The sequence below is a fragment of the Artemia franciscana genome, chromosome 1 (genome assembly GCF_032884065.1).
Source record: "Artemia franciscana chromosome 1, ASM3288406v1, whole genome shotgun sequence".
In the NCBI taxonomy this organism is placed as follows: Eukaryota; Metazoa; Arthropoda; class Branchiopoda; order Anostraca; family Artemiidae; genus Artemia; species Artemia franciscana.
This window is the reverse complement of record NC_088863.1, coordinates 56,408,857-56,429,890: the sequence shown is the minus strand read 5'-3', so window position 1 is coordinate 56,429,890 and position 21,034 is coordinate 56,408,857. Positions and strand designations below refer to the sequence as shown.

Here is a 21,034-nt window from a genome sequence, read left to right as displayed (position 1 = left end):
CCGAAAAAAGTAGGAGATAGAACAGTCAGACACCACTGCCATTATATTAAAGGACCGAATTTTGAATGTTTAGCTCACTCGACATGTAACACCGTTTCCATGCGCTGCGCCGGTAAATCCAAATCACGGTCCGGGCGTGGCGGAACCTTTTTCACCACAGGCGAGCACACAAGAGTATGAAGGTCTTTTTGAAAAGCTCCGTGTATCCTATCGACAGTCTGCACAATTATTATATCATCACTTGCATGAACTGGATGGATTTGAAATTGAACGTGGATTTAACAATATAAAAATTCATGATAAGCTCTAAAACGCAACAGATTTATTAACGGACCTGATTTCGAATAGGAAGTCACGATATGCTATTGATTCAAACATTTTAAACTTTTTGGCTGACAGCAATATCCCCCTCAGTCTAATCAGAAATAAAGGCATTTTAAAAGACGTACAAAATTTAAGAAGAATCAGTTCAGAACAAGTCACTGAAAGTGACGGATCTTTTGCAAGTGTAGACTCTACAGTTCTCGAGTCACCAAGCCAGTCACCAATCAAATCGGGACAACGATTCAAGACTGGTACTCTTAGAAGTCATTATCGACGACCATCAAAAAGCCCAACACAGATTTCGTTACTAAGCAAATGGCAAAAAATTTAAAGCAAGTTTATAAAAATATTGGCAAGTTTGGTGCTCTTTCCTCACCACAACGTCTTGCATTGGCTGCAAATACATCTCAACAAGAAGCTCAAACGTTTTGGGAGAAGCAAGAGTCCTATACTTTGCATAGGAGAGCTGTTAGACCGAAACATTTTAGAAAAACTATAGCACTCTACCCCTTTGAGATTGCTAAAGCAGATTTAATGAGTTTGGATGGATCTTATGCCAAGCATAATGCACCATACAAGTTTTTACTGGTCATTATTGATGTTTTTTCACGCAGACTTTATGAAAATATTGGCAAGTTTGGTGCTCTTTCTCCACCACGCCGTCTTGCATTGGCTGCAAATACATCTCAACAAGAAGCTCAAAAGTTTTTGGAGAAGCAAGAGTCCTATACTTTACATAGGAGAGCTGTTAGACCGATACATTTCAGAAAAACTATAGCACTCTACCCCTTTGAGATTGCTAAAGCAGATTTAATGAGTTTGGATGGATCTTATGCCAAGCATAATGCACCATACAAGTTTTTACTGGTCATTATTGATGTTTTTTCACGCAGACTTTATGAAAATATTGGCAAGTTTGGTGCTCTTTCCTCACCACGCCGTCTTGCATTGGCTGCAAATACATCTCAACAAGAAGCTCAAAAGTTTTTGGAGAAGCAAGAGTCCTATACTTTGCATAGGAGAGCTGTTAGACCGAAACATTTTAGAAAAACTATAGCACTCTACCCCTTTGAGATTGCTAAAGCAGATTTAATGAGTTTGGATGGATCTTATGCCAAGCATAATGCACCATACAAGTTTTTACTGGTCATTACTGATGTTTTTTCACGCAGACTTTATGAAAATATTGGCAAGTTTGGTGCTCTTTCCTCACCATGCCGTCTTGCATTGGCTGCAAATACATCTCAACAAGAAGCTCAAAAGTTTTTGGAGAAGCAAGAGTCCTATACTTTGCATAGGAGAGCTGTTAGACCGAAACATTTTAGAAAAACTACAGCACTCTACCCCTTTGAGATTGCTCAAGCAGATTTAATGAGTTTGGATGGATCTTATGCCAAGCATAATGCACCGTACAAGTTTTTACTGGTCATTATTGATGTTTTTTCACGCAGATTTTTTGTAAAGCCACTGAAAAGTAAGCATGGAAGTGAAGTTGCAAAACAATTGGAGCAAGTGTTTTCTGAGGAGACATTTAAAAAGATTCACGTAGATAGAGGAAAAGAATTTTTGCATCCAAGTGTGAAAAAGACTTTTGAAAAGTATCAAATTGAACTCTATCATACCCATAGTCATCTGAAAGCTACAATAGTTGAAAGAAGCATACGTACACTTCGTTCTCATCTAAGTGCATTTTGTACTCATTTTAATACATTTTCTTTTGTACCAAGGCTTGACTTAATTGTTTCTCAGTATAATGATTCACCGCATCGTAGCCTTGGAAATTTAGCACCGAATCAAGTAAACTTACAAAATACACCTTATATTTCTGATTTTATGTATGGAAAAAGTGAAAACAAGCAGAAAAACCTTAGGAATCACGCACATGCCATCGTCAAATACGGTAAAAAACTTGAGAAATACCGAGAAACCTATGGTCCAAATTGCCACATTGACGGCATGATATTACTCATTCAAGACGCACAAAACTGCTTAGACGAAATATATGATACTTGTCACGAGATGATAATTACTGAAAAAGATAGTCATAAATTTCAAGAGACTAATTGTGGTATATGTGAAAAACCCCTGATCGAAAAACCGAAAAAAGTAGGAGATAGAACAGTCAGACACCACTGCCATTATATTAAAGGACCAAATTTTGAATGTTTAGCTCACTCGACATGTAACACCGTTTTAAGACATAAGCGGTATATTCCGGTTGGGTTCCATAATTTAAGTTATGACATAAAACATGTTTTGGAAGCCCTTTCACAAATTGAAGGTTTTAATTTACAGTACGAACCATTGGCTAAATCAAGCGAAAAATTTCTCACCTTAAAAATTAGCTGGTCCCGGAGCCTTGAAAATAACCAAGAACGCCGCTATTCAATTCTCTTCTTTGACACTTTTGCATTCCTGCCAAAATCCTTGGAAAATTTGATTGCTGTACAAAAGGCTGAAGATCCACAGTCTTTCCAAATCCTACGACAGAAATTTTCAAATGATCATCAATACAATCTACTTACACAAAAGGGTGTTTTCCCGTATAGTTATATGGATGAATTTACACGGTTTGAAGAACCAAGTTTACCATCTCAAGCATCTTTTTATGATGATCTCAACCAAAAGGATATAAGTACAGAAGAATACGCTCTTGCGCAAAAAGTTTGGGATGTCTTCGAGTGCAAAAATTTGTGGCATTATTGCGGAGTTTATCTTGCATCAGATGTGTTAACTCTAGCCGATGTTTTTATGACCTTTGTTGAAGATGTACTAGATCTTTATAGTCTAGACCCAAATGCATATTTTTCAACACCATCTTTAGCATACCAACTAATGTTGAAATTTGCAGCTCCACATAAAATCCACTTAATTGAAGATCTAAGAAATTCATCTTAAGATTGAAAAAACTATATATGGTGGTCTGGTATTCCATAATGATCGGTACATTCAATGTGACCCTACTCATCTTGATAATTTGAGCTACGGTTTGTGTTTAGATCATAATGGACTATATGCAAACTGCATGTCAAATTATAAAATGCCCATTGGTGACTATAAAATTTTAGAATCTCAGGATTACCCCGACTTTTCTACTATAAAAGAGAATGGAGAGTATGGCTATTTTGTGACAGTTAGTGGAGAAATTCCACGAGAATTCCACGACTATTATCAAATGATGCCACACCCTTTTTCCAGACAGAAAATCTGTTTTGAAGATTTATCCCCATACAACCAAAAACGCATAAAGGAAGACAAGATCCCATGGACGTCAACAAAGAAATTGCTCGCATCTTTTGGCTACAAAAAGGAAATTACCCTACACCATACATACTTGAAATTTATACTCAATCATCATTTTCGTCTAGATCATATCCATAACGTAATTCAGTTCAAACAGGAATTTTTATATGAAACCGTACATTGACCATTTTATGGAAAGAAGATCACAAACAAAATCTAAAACGAAGAGTGAGCTCTATAAGCTATTTAACAACACTATTTTTGGAAAATCTGTAGAGCAAGTACGAAAAAGGACGTCGTGTATAGTTACAACAGATCTGAAAACTACAAGACGTCTGGTTGGAGACTGTAATATATCTTCTTTCTCAATAGTTAATGAGAATCTTGCGCTGATATTCAGAAAAAAGAGACATGCCCTCCTGAACAAAAATATTGCAGCTGGTGCAGCCATCTTATCTATATCCAAGAAAATTATGGCTGAGACATTTTGGGACAATCTAGTTCCATATTATGGTGGGCCTCTTTCTGGTAGAATTTATTTAGCTTACTCAGATACCGACTCAGTCTTTATTAAGATGTTTACAAAGGATTTAGTCGGCGATTTTACATCCCCAACCCTCCGACCTATCATAGACTTTTCCAATTGGGACCCCATCAAATATCCCCATCTGGTAAATAGCCAGAAGAAGAATGAATTTGGCAGGCTTAAAAACGAACTAGGAAGCGATACGTTCATAGAATTAATCGCCGCTTCGCCTAAATGCTATTGTGTTGTAACGCAGAACGAGAAATTAAAGAAGGCTGCCAAAGGAACAACAAAACATCTGATGAAGGAATATCTAACGGCGGAAAGATTTAAAGAAGCTGTTTTTGAAGGAAGGGTCATTAGAACTACAACAAACGCCATAAGATCTCTCAAGTTGAAATTATATACAATGGAAGTTGTCCGTACTGCCATCTCTGGTGTTTCTGACAAAGTATATATTTTTGATGATGGGATCACTACCCTTCCTCTTGAACATTACAAAATTGAAGAAATGAAGTGATCTCAGATATGATTGACATTTTCAAAAACAAATTTAGTATTGTATAGAAAGTGCTAGTGAAAATATGTATACTACAGTTAGTTTTCTTTGTGAGTGTTTAGAAATCCTATGTCAGAAGTTTATAGTAAGATATAAATGCAAGTGTAAAACATTTATAGACTATAACAATTGGAACATTTTAAATAGTCGAGTGTGTATTTCATGCAATTCTTTACCTGAGCTACAGATAAGGCTCTTAGAAAACGGAAGAGAATGTAAATGCAGCAAAACAACAATTTTGGACGTTTTAACGTTGGATGCAAAATTAGCAGGCTATAGTAGCCATAGCGGGATATGTGACTTTGAAGATGTAATCAGTGACTATTTACAGAACATAGTGTTATACTATATTGATAAAAAAGAAAGACAACCTCAAGAAATTCGAGCAATTATTCAAAAACGGAACAATCTTTTAATCCATTGTTGTGAAGACTGCAAGAACTTTCTAAAGGACATTTACAACCAACACTTTTTTTTTCTCTTCAAAGAACTGGATATAGATAATCTATAAGAGGAGTGGATAATCTTGAAAAGTGACAGTTTAAAGAAGAAAAGCAATCAGTCAACATGTTTAAAATTGAAACACCATTTCGGATGATTATTGCTGGCCCATCGATGTCGGGGAAAAGTGTTTTCATATCTAAATTAATTAAAAAAAACGAAAAACTATTTGAAAAGCCTCCGAGAGAAATTTACTATTGTTATCGAATATGGCAGACAATCTATGATAAAATAAAAGAAGAAATGCCATATGTCCATTTTATTCAGAACTTTGAGATTCTTGAGAACCTCAAGTCAAATTCTTTAGTGATTTTTGATGACCTTGCAACGCACATGGAAAAGTACTCTGAAAAGCTGTTGGATTTATGGACAGTCGAATCCTATCATATGAACATTTCAGTGATATTAGTATTGCATAATCTTTTTCAACAAACAAAAAGTATTTGAACGATAAGCTTAAATACAAATATATTTGTATTATTTCGACAAGCACGAGATCAATCCTCTATTACAACTTTAGGGAAACAAATGTTCCCAGGAAACTCTCGCTATTTATTGGACAGCTATAAAATGGCAACCGATAAACCTTTAGGATACTTATTTATAAATTTGAATAGCAAGGATAGAAATCTTATGCTAACAAGTAACATTTTCGAAAAAGAAGCAACAGTATATCTACCATACGCATTGAAAAAGTGACACTAGTCTTGAAGATGGAACGAATGAAGCAACTTCATCCTTTTGTAGAGATTTTAGCTAAAGCTAAACCCAAGCTAAGACGTGCTTTATTACAAAATTTGGACAATGATATTGTGAAAGCATTTTCAGAACTTTGTTTAAATATCACCAATTCAAACATTTCGATGCCATTATGTCAAAAGAAACGGTGCTGTCAACATCGTAAAATTATCCGTGATTTATCAGTTAAAAAGAAGAATATTAAACAGAAGCGCCGGAAATTAGTGCAACAAGGAAGTGGCTTTTTTGGTGTATTATTACCAATTATTGGAAGTTTAATTGGATCTCTACTTACCAGAAATGGCAGCAGTTCGACCGTACAAGCTCATTCCACTGGAGACAGCTATTCAGCCAAGGCAGCGCTTTGAATATGAGATGGCTGATTTCTTGAATAACGATTCCATATCTGATTCTGAAAAATTACTTTTATTTCAATCTGCAATGTCTCGCCTTCAAAAGTATCGAAGTGATATGACAAAACCAATTAAAGTGGATGTTGTTTCAAAACCTAGCCTACCCTCAGAACCGCAACCCAGCGGACCGCTAGTATCACGACGGGACCCAACCGCGGTAAATCAGAATCTGGGCCCGAGCGCTGCGCCGGTAAATCAAAATCACGGTCCGGAGGGTGGCGGAACCTTTTTCACCACAGGCGAGCACACAAAGACTGGTACTTTTAGAAGTCATTATCGACGACCATCAAAAAGCCCAACACAGATTTCGTTACTAAGCAAATGGCAAAAAATTTAAAGCAAGTTTATGAATATATTGGCAAGTTTGGTGCTCTCTCCTCACCTCGCCGTCTTGCATTGGCTGCAAATACATCTCAACAAGAAGCTCAAAAGTTTTTGGAGAAGCAAGAGTCCTATACTTTACATAGGAGAGCTGTTAGACCGAAACATTTTAGAAAAACTATAGCACTCTACCCCTTTGAGATTGCTCAAGCAGGTTTAATGAGTTTGGATGGATCTTATGCCAAGCATAATGCACCGTACAAGTTTTTACTGGTCATTATTGATGTTTTTTCACGCAGACTTTTTGTAAAGCCACTGAAAAGTAAGCATGGAAGTGAAGTTGCAAAACAATTGGAGCAAGTCAGACATTTAAAAAGATTCACGTAGATAGAGGAAAAGAATTTTTGAATCCAAGTGTGAAAAAGACTCTTGAAAAGTATCAAATTGAACTCTATCATACCCATAGTTATCTGAAAGCTACAATAGTTGAAAGAAGCATACGTACACTTCGTTCTCATCTAAGTGCATTTTGTACTCATTTTAATACATTTTCTTTTGTACCAAGACTTGACTTAATTGTTTCTCAGTATAATGATTCACCGCATCGTAGCCTTGGAAATTTAGTACCGAATCAAGTAAACTTACAAAATACCCCTTATATTTCTGATTTTATGTATGGAATTACATTAAAAAAAACTAGTTTTTTTAACTGAAAGTAAGGAGCGACATTAAAACTTAAAACGAACAGAAATTACTCCGTATATGAAATGGATTGTCCCCTCCGCAATCCCTCGCTCTTTACGCTAAAGCTTTTAATTGTTTTAAAAAGCAGAATTGTGGCAAAGAGTCAAACTTTAGCGTAAAGAGCGAGGGATTGCGGAGGGGACAATCCATTTCATATACGGAGTAATTTCTGTTCGTTTTAAGTTTTAACGTCGCTCCTTACTTTCAGTTAAAAAAACTAGTTTTTTTTAATGTAATTTCTGATCGTTTTTGAATTAATGCATGTTTGATTTTGACTCTCCACACGTAAACTATTCAAATGAAATTGGCATATTAATTCCTTTTTTGGCTAAATGGCTTTCTCTTAGTTTTGATCATACGATTTTCAGAAATATGGGATGGGGAAGGAGGCCTAGTTGCCATGCAATTTTTCGGTTACATAAAAAGGCAACTATTGATTTTAATTTTAACGAATTTTTTTTTATTAGCAAAAAATATACGTAACTTTAGAATTAACTTACGTAACAAACTTTTATATTCTTTAATTTTTATTATGTATATGAGGGGGTTTGTACCCTCGTTAATACCTCCTTCTTTACACTAAATCGTAAGTTTTGTCCCAATTCTTTAAGAATGACCCCTGAATCAGAAAGGCCGTAGAATAAATAGTTGAAATTACTAAAAATACTTTAGCATAAAGAGCAAGGTATTTATCTCCTCCTAAATACCTCGCTCTTTATGCTAAAGTATTTTTAGAACCCCTCATATGCGTAATAATCTCTGTTCGTTTTAAGCTTCAATGCTACTTCTTCCTTTCATTTGAAAAAAACATTTTCATGTTTATTTTTCATTGTTTATTTATAGTAATGCTAGAGAATCCTGCGCCCTTTTCATTGAATTTTTCTTCCCCCGTGACAGATTCCTCCAAGGAAAGATCCTCCATCATAGCCCCCTCTCCTCAGCCCCACCCCAAACAAAAAAATTCCCCTGAAAACGTCTGTACACTTCCCAATAACCATTACTATATGTAAAAACTGGTCAAAGTTTGTAACTTGCAGCCCCTCCCCCAGGGATTGTGGGGGAGTAAGTCATCCCCAAAGACATAGTTATTATGGTTTTCGACTATGTTGAACAAAATGGCTATCTCAAAATTTTGATCCGGTGACTTTGGGAAAAAACTGAGCGTGGGAGGGGGCCTAGATGCCCTCCAATTTTTTTGGTCACTTAAAAAGGGGACTAGAACTTTTCATTTCCGTTAGAATGAGCCCTCTTGCGACATTCTAGGACCACTTGGTCGATACGATGACCCCTGGGAAAAAAAAACAAAAAAAAAAACAAACAAATAAACACGCACCCGTGATTTGTCTTCTGGCAAAAAATGCAAAATTCCACATTTTTGTAGATAGGAGCTTGAAACTTCTACAGTAGGGTTCTCTGATACGCTGAATCTGATGGTGTCATTTTCGCTAAGATCCTACGACTTTTAGGGGCTGTTTCCCCCTATTTTCGTAAATAAGGCAAATTTTCTCAGGCTCGTAACTTTTGATGGGTAAGACTAAACTTGATGAAACTTATATATTTAAAATCAACATTAAAATGCGATTCTTTTGATGTAGCTGTTGATATCAAAATTCAATTTTTTAGAGTTTTGGTTACTATTGAGCCGGGTCGCTCCTTACTACAGTTCGTTACCACGAACTGTTTGAAAAGTGAAAGCAAGCAGAAAAAGCTTAGGAATCAATTACAAGTTGGACAAAGTGTTAGAATCTTACGTGGTAAAGGAATCTTTGAGAAAGGACAGTTTAATTTTAGCAAAGAAATTTTTCGAATTGCTAGTGTTCAATCTACAGATCCAGTCACATTTAAATTAGTGGATTTGTCAGATGAGCCTGTTCTTGGATGTTTTTATCAGAGTGAACTACAAAAAGTTAAAGAGCCCGATGAATACGTTATAGATAAAGTACTTAAACGGCGAACATATCGTGGAGTTAAACAGTTGCTTGTCAGTTGGCTAGGATACCCCATCTCTTTCAACACTTGGATAAACGCAGATCAAGCTAGAAATGTCGATTGAATCCTTGTATGTTTCATTTAATTTGGACGTCCCAGACTCTGTTTATGATCAAACAAGCAAGATTACAGATTTTCTAACAAAGCTTAACCCCCGATTGTGCTTCAAGGATCAGGATGGAAAATGGCCTTGGTATCCCTCCATTTAACCAACTCTTTCGATTCTTTGAGACAAGATCAAGACTATTTTTTCAAATTGTTTCGATTTGTTGGTGATAGCAAAGACCCAAGCAAACGTTTAGGCACTAAAATAACGCTTCCAAAGAATAAGCAGTACAATACAATTCCGGAAATTATCAAAGACATGAATAATTTGGTTTATACCGGCAAAGACTCGGTTAATTTTCACTACAATAAACTATATGATCGAGTCTATATACTGGGACTAAAAGTCGGCGAATCCTGCTATCTAAGTGATGGTTTGCGAGAAGTTCTTGGATACAAAGAAAACATTATTGAGCCAGAACCGGATAATAATTTTCACCAGACTTATGGCATTGAAGGACCATTAGTCCCAGGACTTTACTACCAGTGGAATTCAATCTTTGTGTACACGGACATTGTGCAGCGTTCACGTATTGGAAATACATCTTCTCCCATCCTAAGAATTCTCCCGAGAAAAACGACAAACGAGGAAGTGATTAGCTATTCGTTCCAGCCACTTATTTATTTAGATATGAGTAGACAAAACATTGAAATTGTTCATTTTAGTCTTAGAACTGAAAAGAATAACATCATACCCTTTAATAGAGGACTAATCTCGCTAACAGTGGAATTTAGAAAAGATGAATAGCTGTAGACAATTTGTTTGTCCCTCTGTAGACTGTTTTGTGAAAACAATACAAAATGGATATGGAATGGATTACTATCAAGGAAAAGCTACACCTATGGTTGGATATGGTGCCTTTAGCCAATTTTTTGGAAAACGATGCAATTTGCCATACCTCTTTTAAGAAAATTTGTTGTTCCTCTGACGTCTGATGTTGTTGGCAATACAATCACTGACTTTGAAAAAGGACAAGATTTTGGTTCATCCTTGAAAAAAAATATACAAAATAAAGTACGTGACATTACGGAAAGTATGAAACAACGTGGAAGTGGTATAAGTAGACCACGCAAACGAAAATTGATCAGTTTGCATCGATCCAAGGTGAAAGCAAGACCTATCCGGAAAATTAAGCGCTCAAAAGCAGATTTTTTTGGCGAAAAATGAGTTTCCTTCCAACCGAAGGCAGTGTGCCCTCAGTTAGTTCAGCCATCAGCTATTTTCAAAGCCCAAATGTTGATGTATCTGTCAAGTCTGCATATTTTGATCCAATCTACCCAGTAGTCCCTTTATCAGATGGCTCACCTATTCACTTTCGCTTTTCAAGCAACGAAAACTATTATTCTGATATGTGAAACAGTATTTTAGAGTTAAAAGTCAAAGTTTTTAAATTAGATGGAAATCCTGTAACAGATAGTGACAAAGTTTCATACGATGATGGGGGCATTATGAATACTTTATTCCAAAACATTCAAGTATTTGTCAATGATACGCTTGTATCGAGTGGTAATTCGTTAAGTGCCTACACTTCATTTGTATCGTATACATTATTAACGCCAAACAGTACAAAAAAAATCGCGTGGTTCAAACTATGGTTTTTACACAAAAGAAGATGGTACTTTGGATCCTAAATTGGCGGTACTCGCCACTGAAACTTTACACCTTGCTGCGCGACCATCGCACGATTTCTTCCAACTAAATCAGTTTATACCGCCTGGATTAAAAATTGACATAAAGTTTTCCCCATCATTGCCTAGATTCGTTTTCGAAAACTCGAAAAAGCCGCTCCTGATGTTAAACTTACAATAAGTGAAGCAGTTTTACATACCCGAAAAGTAAAAATTGTATCCTCGCTAGCATTGGCAGTAGAAAAGGTCAAAGCAAGCGGAAGTAATCTGAAAATTATGATTCCAAAACTGATGCCTACAGCAAGAATTATTCCAACTGGAAGTCTCTCTTTTGCTGAAAGTTCATTGACGACATATGAACATCTCCCTTCAAAAGTTATTCTTGGCCTTGTAAAAACGTCGAATCAGCTGGGAAGCTACGAATCAAGCCCGTTTAAATTTGAGCTTTTTCATCTATCTTCTCTGCATCTTAAAGTGAATGGACAGCCAATTTATTCACTAAACTTTTCTGATCAGAGTTATAGACTTCTTTATGAAATGAGCATGCGAACTTTGGGAGGAGACGAAACAACTTTTGAAAATGGACTATCCTATGATAAATGGATACGTGATTCTTCCCTTATATGCTTGGATATTTCTGGAACTCCAGACCTATCTCTTATTAAAGACGGAACAATTCGATTAGATCTCACTTTTTCACAAGCTACAGATGCGTCTGTTAGCCTTATAATTATGGGATTTCAAAAGACATTTTTGGAAATTGACAAATCAGGAGCTGTGTTTTTCCCGATTGCACCATGAATACAAATCAAGTGCTAGCTGTTTTAAAAAAGGACATTGTTGCTAAACAATACAAAACTTTCTGCTTACCTTCCAACTTTCTTGATCGTCTTACATTTACCAGCTTCCCGACAATCATCGTGGTGAATACCAGTCCATCTAGGCTGCTTTTTGGTCATTGGGTTGGTTTACTAGTGATGTCCCGGAAGACGATTGAGGTTTTTGACACCTACGGAAGAAATTCTTCTGAATGGAAAAATATTGGACAATTTGTAGACAGATTTGAAATTGTGACTCAGAATCGAAGAAAAATTCAAAATACAATGACTATGGCTTGTGGATTTCATGTATTAGTGTTTATTCTTTTACGCTTACGTCGTTATTCATGTCAAAGTATTGTTAATATTTTTACACCTAATTCGTTGTGGAATGATTTTTTAAGTGAGAATATTATTGTGAAATTCTTTAATGTTGATTTTAAAGCATTGTCTCCGTTCTGTATTGACAAGCATTGTGAACAAGTATCGCTTTCTTATTAAATTTTTGTATCGATCAGCTTTGTTCAATAAAAGTTTTAAAGTGAAAAATGTGTTTATAAAAAGTTAAGACATTTGAGACAACAAAGTATAAACATAAGTGGTTGAAAACTGGACCTTCTACGTACTTTTCTGGAGGAGCATCGAACCCAAGTCCGATATGAAAAGTTGGATTTGCAAGTCCAATCTAGAAAATATAGTCCAAATTGTATCTAGCCTAGGTAGATTTCTCTATTCAGACTTTGCATGTCTTTAACTACAGGTACTAGTTGAAGTACAGTATCATTTTCTAAAACCTACCTATACTAGAAAACATAATGTAAAAAAACTTACCTCTTTTGAATGCAATCTATCATAGGTGTGTGTTCGTATTCAAAGTCTAATACAAAATTGTTGCAAACCCGAATTTCACAATAAATCCAACGTATGAGCAACGTTTTGGTTGCAAGCTTTTCACCGCTAGCTGTGTTGAAACAAACGTATGAACAGCAATTAAGCATTGTTGGGATCGACCGCTATCTGCTTAGAATCTAGTTGTGTTGCGAGAGCAACACTTTGGTTTTGTCGTGGTTTTTTTTTTTTTTTGTTCCTTTTACCCCGATTTCAGCTTATTGCTAGAAAGTGGTAAGGGTCTAACCTCTGCGGTTTTTACGGAAAGTGTGGACCTTAGGCCGGATTGATGAATATGACTTTACATTTTGGAAAGCTTCGTAGAACTCTTTCCTGGGGCCAAAAAGGATGGTTTTTGCTTGTCCTTGAGCCAGAGCCTATAGTGTGTGAAGTGAAGAGGAGTTGTATAGCCTATGTCAGAGAGGACTATCTGAAGTTATGCAGCCAAGCTTTCGTTTCATCAAACCATGTTTCTGCTTTCGAGTGGAAAGCTCCGTTCTAGCAGGAAAGCAGGCAGGCACCAGTTTCAAATTGAAGATGGACTAAAATCTATAAGTGTTAAATATATGCGACAGTTACCCTGCCCCACAGCCAATATATCTTCTTTGAGTGATACATAGAAAAATTTAGAGAAGCAAAAAAGCGGCATTTTCCCACGGGTCCGAAAGTGCTGCCGTGATTTCGACTGAGTTTATCATTCGGTTTTTCGCACTTGGGATTGCGGTAGAGAAATGGTATCAGATGTGCCTCTTAAACTTTAAAAGTTCTCTCATTGCTAAAGAAATTAGAGTTTATCCTTTGCTGCTTTCTAAGTGATGACGTTAGAAAGTTGGCCTACGGCAAAAAAGTCAACTTTTGAACTAAGACAGATAGATTTTTTTTTAGAGGGCAGTCGATAGCTTTTGATGAGCTGATTAAAGTGTATGTCATCCATTTTTTTGTACAAAAATTCCTTCATGAGATATACCAGTTTGAAAGTTTAAAGGGGTTGACAACTTCAGTAGTAAGGTACACACTGAAACCAAAAATAGGCCGATACCAATTGTGAGACATATAGGGGAGTTGTAAGCAACAGTCGGCTGTTAGCTCATAATCATCCTCGGCAATGAGGGGTTCGCAACTCTTACTAGTTGGTGTACCTATTTTTTGTTTCCGTTGTATTTGATGGTAAGACCAATTTGGTTCCAGTGGTAAGACATATAGGGGACTTGTAAGTAATAATCGGCTGTAAGGCTACAATCATCTTTAGCAATGAGGAGTTTGCAACTTTTGCGAGTTGGTGTACCTAGTATGTATTTTAGCATCCTTACAGATTAACAACTTCAGCGTTTAGTCGCAGCGAGGAAACAAAACCAAAGTGTTGCTCTCGCAACACTTTACTCGGCAAAGCCGAGCAAGGGTTGCCGCAACACCTCACGTTGCCCATGCAACGTAGATCTAGTTTAATTTAAAATTGTATCGGGTCACACGTAATTTTTCCATGTCTTTAATTAAGAATACGCGAATAAGGCATAAAAATTAAGAGTAATGTGGGGAAAAAGGGTAGAGAATGGAGGATCATTTAGTATAGGCTTAATTATACCTCCAAACTACTTATGCCATATTGGAAGCTAGGAAAAACCTAGACCTACTCTTAGAAATATTTTTGAAAGAATAAAATTTACTAGCCTAGACTATATTGTGTAATAACCACCAGGCTCGTAAATACCTACCTTTGCGACATCGCAATGTTGCGTCACTTGCATCTGGAAGACAGTTGATTGGAGCATTGGGGTGGGGAGGGGGCGGGGCTTGAATTGCCTATCCCTGTCGCAGAAACTGTTACGGCCTATTCAGGCTCGTAAATACCTACCTTTGCGATATCGCAATGTTGCGTCACTTGCATCTGGAAAGACTGTTGATTGGAGGATTGGGATGGGGAGGGGGCGGGGCTTGAATTGCCTATCCTTGTCGCAGAAACTATTACGGTCTATACTACTCACACTATACACACACAGGTTGTCAAAAAGACGTATCAGCAATGCCTCAGAAATGGTTGATGGTATTGAATTGGAACTTTCAGCATGTATTGAAGGGGATATTAAAGAAATCAAAGGCATTATAAGCATTCATCTACTTATAATACTAGTGTTAAAACAGCTGTTACTGCTACACAAGCTAAGGATATTAAGGTAAAGGTTTGAAGGAATATTTAGGTGGATGTTGAAATAAAGCAAACGTAATTTGAACATGTAGATTTAAAAAAAAATTATAAAGCCATAACTCAATAATGGCTTACGTTATCAAGTTAGACTTGGATTTTGAAGTGGCCAGAAGGCACTCTTTCTATACTATTATTACAAACAGTACAATTAATGTGATTAATAATATTAAGGTAATTAAGGGGAATTTTTAGGGAGTGTTTAGGGGGAGGTTAATTTAAATGTATATATATATATATATATATATATATATATATATATATATATATATATATATATATATATATATATATATATATATATATATATATATATATATATATATATATATATATATATATATATATATATATGCGAAATATATACATTCAAAAGAGCATATAATAAATATCATGTGCAACGCCACTCTGTAATATCTAGCAATATCATTGAAGCTTTTAAAGGAGCTAACTAATCTGGAAATTAAAAGTTCTAGTGCCCTTATATATATATATATATATATATATATATATATATATATATATATATATATATATATATATATATATATATATATATATATATATATATATATATATATATATATATATGTATATATATGTATATATGTATATATATACATATATATATATATATATATATATATATATATATATATATATATATATATATATATATATATATATATATATATATATATATATATACATATATGTATATATATATATATATATATATATATATATATATATATATATATATATATATATATATATATATATATATATATATATATATATATATATGCGAAATATATACATTCAAAAGAGCATATAATAAATATCATGTACAACGCCACTCTGTAATATCTAGCAATATCATTGAAGCTTTTAAAGGAGCTAACTAATCTGGAAATTAAAAGTTCTAGTGCCCTTTTTAAGAGTCAAAAGTGATTGGAAGGCAAGCAGCCCTCCTCCAGGCCCATTCATTTCTGAAACACATCCAATCAAAATTTAAGACAACCATTTCTTTCAGCATAGTAGATCGGCTCAGTAACTATGTCTACAGGAATATCGGGTATATCAACCCTCCACAGTTTATACGATTTTCCATTATGCTTGAAAACCATATATTACTGTAAAACTAAATCAGAAGGCATTGTGTGTAAAATACATTCGATAAAATACTTCAGCAATATCTCAAGAACAACTGGGATAATTAAGTTGAAATATTTAGGGCTACTACAATTAGTAAATATGCACTTACAACTTAAATAAATCCGAAGACTGTATGTGCATTCAAGATGTCAAAGAGCACAGATAGAACTATTTTGGGAATGGTATACAATTTAATTTTTCATGTCAACTTGAGGAGGTACAAAACTAAATTAAATAATACTATTTTTGTTAGGATTAAAAATTGTTGAAAAGTTTCTCGGACATAAAAATAGCAAGACAAACAATAGAACCTTATCGGAAAAATCGAAAAAATATAGTTTTTTTCTGGAAAAAGACTATAACTAAAATTAATTTAAATAACTTTTTCCACAAAAAAAATCAAAGAAAAGTAAAAAGCTCCACAAAACCAAAACCAAAAAAAGTAGAAATAAAGTCAAATAATCTTCCAAGCGCAGAAACTACCACAAATCACCATCAATAAATAAATGAAACCCGAAACAAATAAAATTACAATACATAACCGAGCGAAACAAGCAAAAATTAGCATGAGTAGGGCTGACAAACCCCATACCTTCTCAAGAAAAGAACATGATATGCACTTTACTGAAAACAAAACGTATAAAAATTATTGTCACTTTTTGAGTTCTATAAATAAAAAATTATATCGGTTTTCAGGAATGCATGGCAATATATGTATATTAAACTGACATTCCACTACCATTTTTTTTTTCCGCAAAGGGTAAATTATGTTCTGCTCTTAAGGAAGGATAGGATTTGTAAACCCTACTCATGCTAATTTTTGCTCGTTTTGGGTTTGACTTAGTTACATATTGTAATTTCTGTTCGTTTTTGGGTTTCCTTTATGTATTGATGGTGATTTGTGGTAGTTTTACGCTTGGAAGATTATTTGACTTTCTTTCCGCTCAGTTTTGGTTTAATTGAGCTCTTTACTTTTCTCTGAAAAACATGTTTTGAGAAAAAAAGTTCTCTAAATTAATAGCTCTAAAAACCACAATCGTTTGCAAAGTTTTTTGCCTGAAATGAGTTTTGGCACTCGTACATATTCCATATATATCATATGACTTTATGCCCATATGTTCTATTGTTTTAATTTTGTGCTGCATATTTTAAAAACATTTTACATACAATCCAAAATATTGTGTATTTAATTATAGGGACAGCATCTTCAGTGAAGCATTTTGCCCAGAGAATAATAATTAGCTTCACATGGCAAAACAAAATCTGGACTGTTTCCTGCTTTGACGTTAACTGCCGAGTAAATAACATTTGCATTCCCTTCAAAAGACTTCATTATTTCTTTAATGTCTGCAATAGCAGCTAAAGACCACCATTTTCTGCATTATATGTGACAATAAATGCATGTATGACTGCGGCTACTAGCCACATACACTCCCTAACCAATTAAGATTTTATTCTGCGATATTCTGCTCAAAATAATTTGGAGAGGAACGCAGTGTAAGTTTAAGATTTGGGGGGAAATGGATAGCTTTAGCATCAATATCTTCAAACTACTTTTTTGAGCAAAGAGATGGAGAAAGTTGATTACGGTAGTCATTGGGGAGTAGTCATATAGTATCAAGACTTTGAATCTTGACAACTTAAAATTTTAAATTTGTTCTAGTGCCAAGAAGGATGGGGCAATTTAAATGCCAATTATAAAAGTTATTTAGTTTGATGACATTTGAATATTCCTTTTTCTTTGTCTAATTTTACTTAAATATGTTGAAAAAAGGATATTCTAGTTATGTTCAAACTCGATGAACAAATCAAATGCATAATAAAAAATTCACCGTTAGAGACCGGTATCTAATAAGATGAAATACAGAAGCTTCTCTGTTATAGACCAGTGTGCTTTCTCGTGATACCCAAATACATACAATGGGAAATTTAAGACTCAAGTTTCTCCAAATCTCGAATTTTTATAATATTCTTTAAATTCCCTAATGCATTTATCTAGTTTGTCAGTTTGTTGGAGATTTTATGAATGTCAACAAACAACAAATTATTAAATACGCTCCCGATCGGTTCATAATTGTATACCAAATTCTTTTTCTTACATTCTTCCGTCTAATTAGTGCAACGAACGTTTTAAGTTGACCTCTATATCTCTGAAATCAAGCAGAGAAATTGTATCTGTCCAAAGAAAGGTATATGACCCTGCTTGAATAGCAACAGAAAATCAGAGAGGTAGCAACAAAAACTATGTGTAATGTACGGGACTGAAAAATACCGTACGCTAAAGAGAAAAATTAGCTATCAATGAGTCTGATATCATAATTTTCCCATAGCCCCTCTCCTTAGACGGTATATTTAATGTGCTCTAATTTAATGTGCGACAATTATGAATATACTTGATAGAAAGGTGTAAAAAGCCATTTAAGACAACAAGCATAAAGACTCTATTTCGCCTTTATTTTGATATATGGATCGAACATCTTTTGCGTCAAGTTGGCACAATGTATATAAGAAAGTATGACAAACGTTTCTATAGAAGATATCATAATTAGAATTAAATAAAAAATATAAAATACTTACTCAGTGTTGTTTCTCCATAGAAACGGGGGGGGGGAATAAGGTTTATATTTTAAAGACGACACAAATAGATTTATTTTCAAAAATTTAGGAGAGACAAGAGAGCCCTGTCCTCTCCTTATTCATGTCCTTGTTTTGAATAATTTGTTATGAATTTTCAGTGCCATAGGATATAAACGCTTATAATACTAAGAACTGGAACAAACTCATCCGAGGGTTTTTTGAACCCTTCTGTGATTATATAAGTAACCAAACTCCTGATTCAAATGAACCTACTCGTGATACCTGACTACATTGATAAAAGTCTGAAAAACTAGAGCTTTATTGAAAACAATAAATCGATGCAACAAACCAGGATTAGGAACAGAACAATCCTTAAGTAGCCTGTTGAAAATTAAAGACACTCTTTTGATTTCTGTAGTATTTCGGTGGCCAGGAAATCAATAAAACTAAGTACATAAGTATAATTTTCTATAAAATCCAAGTGCGCTTAGTTTTCAATGCGCTACAGCCTGCTGCTTTTGCTAGTCAGCGCACGGTTTATAAACTTATTACAAGCTCGGATGGGATTATACAAGAGAGGGGATTTTTAAACTCGAACTTCAGGTTTTCAACTCCCGTTATGGCAACAAAGTGCCTTCTTGGCACCATATAGGACTTCATTTCAGTGCCATCATTACGGATCAACAAGAAACACGTCGATATAAAAGTAATGCCCATATGAGACCTTGAACATCTCTCTATGATGTTCCAGTGCCCCACTAGTAGTGAAGAAAAGAAATGGAAATATCAGTTCTTCCTATTCAAAAAAATGATGTTCTATGTTGCTCAATGTAAGGGGGATGTAATTCGCTTGTCTAGCATTTTAGACAGTGTTGTCTCCAGTGGTGCAGTGGTGTTTTCCGAAGTTTGTACAACAACCAATTTCATAAGAACCTTATATGCTTCCTGGGTATAATTTACAACCCTTGCACCTGAACTCAGGGCGGTGTCAACACTGTAAGCATTTTTATATGCTCTTGAACTATTTTGAGCAAAATGGATATCTCACAATTTCAATTAGTTGCACTTGGGAAAAAGAGGGCGTCGGGGCTGGGGGCCAGTTGCCTTAATATCACTTTTGAAACTTAAAGGCAACGAAAACTTTCAATTTCTAATCAAATGAGCCTCCAATAAAGTTTATAAGACCACCTCTTCCAATTATACCTTATATTTTCACGGGGCATAGCTTAAGACCCTTGTCCAAAGGCTCTGGGGGGGGGATTTGCCTATCCCGAGGGCCTTACTATATGATCTTTGAACTATTATGAAAAAAATTGCTATCTTAATTTTGTCTCGAGCGAATTTTCGGGAAAGACGACATGGTGGGAGGGGGCTAGCTGCCCTACAATCACGTTTTATTCTTAAAAAGACCACTAGAACTTCTGATTTTCAGTCAAATGAAGGCCTTTTTGAGGTGTATCCAAACACCCCATCCATGAAAATCTTGTATCTTAATAATAGATGACTAGTATAATTTAATGCCCTTCCTCTGAGGGCTGCGTTGGTTGTAATCCTCAAAGACATAGTTACTGGATCCTTCAACTATGCTGAACAAAATCTCAAAATTTTGATTAGATATGTTTCGAGAAACAATAGGAGTGATGAGCAGGCTGCCCTCCGAAAATATTGGCTTTTAAACGCGCACTGGAACTTTAATTTTCAATCAAATGAGCTCCTTACGAAATTTTCACGACAACCATGTAAAGCCTTACTCATGATCTTCGGACTATTTTGAACAAAATAGCTATCTCAAAATTTTTACCGGATTCATTTCGGGAAAAGAAAAACTTCGTGTGGGAGATCTAGCTGCCCTCCACTCCCTTTTGTTTCTTAAAAAGGCTACTAGAACTTCTGATTTTCCATCGAAAGGACCCCTTTCAAAGTTCGTATTACCACCCTTTCTCTGGAAACCTTAAATGTTAATAACAGGTAACTAGTATAATTTAGAGCCCTTGCCCAGAGGGATGTAGGAGGGGGGCTGTCATCACCAACACATATTACCTGGACCTTTCGACTAAGCTGAACAAAAACTTTATCTCAAAATTTTGATTGGATTTGTTTTGGGGTAACGATGGGCGTAAAAGGGCGGCTGGTTGCCCTCCAATCACTTTTAACTCTTAAAAGTGGCGCTAGAACTCCCTATTTCTAATCAAATGAACGCCATCCAATGTTTATACAACCACTCATTTCATAAGAACCTTATATGCCTCCAGGGTATAACTTACAACCCTTTATCCTGGGCTCTTTGGGATGTTATATGCT

The 21,034-nt window shown here is 35.2% G+C and overlaps 3 protein-coding genes across 8 annotated transcripts in view; 1 reads left to right on the top strand and 2 right to left on the bottom strand.

The window, feature by feature from the left end:
- The window catches only part of LOC136031546 (uncharacterized), a 611,644-nt gene that overhangs the window by 344,317 nt on the left and 246,293 nt on the right, over positions 1–21,034 (bottom strand). The window lies entirely within an intron of this gene.
- Positions 1–21,034, top strand: part of LOC136031580 (uncharacterized) — a 171,463-nt gene that overhangs the window by 37,429 nt on the left and 113,000 nt on the right. The gene's annotated exons all lie outside the window — the stretch shown is intronic.
- Positions 2,219–12,777, bottom strand: LOC136040799 (uncharacterized). Of its 2 annotated transcripts, XM_065725162.1 has the most exons (4): positions 12,742–12,777; positions 11,963–12,101; positions 6,187–6,303; positions 2,219–2,805 (listed from the first exon to the last, which is right to left on the bottom strand). In XM_065725162.1, exons 2-4 carry the CDS (start codon positions 12,049–12,051, stop codon positions 2,706–2,708), a joined length of 306 nt encoding a protein of 101 aa, XP_065581234.1. In that variant the 5' UTR covers positions 12,052–12,101; positions 12,742–12,777; the 3' UTR covers positions 2,219–2,705. The 2 variants fall into 2 exon arrangements, with proteins under 2 accessions (XP_065581234.1, XP_065581323.1); XM_065725251.1 differs by lacking the exon at positions 12,742–12,777 and having other exon boundaries at positions 11,963–12,120.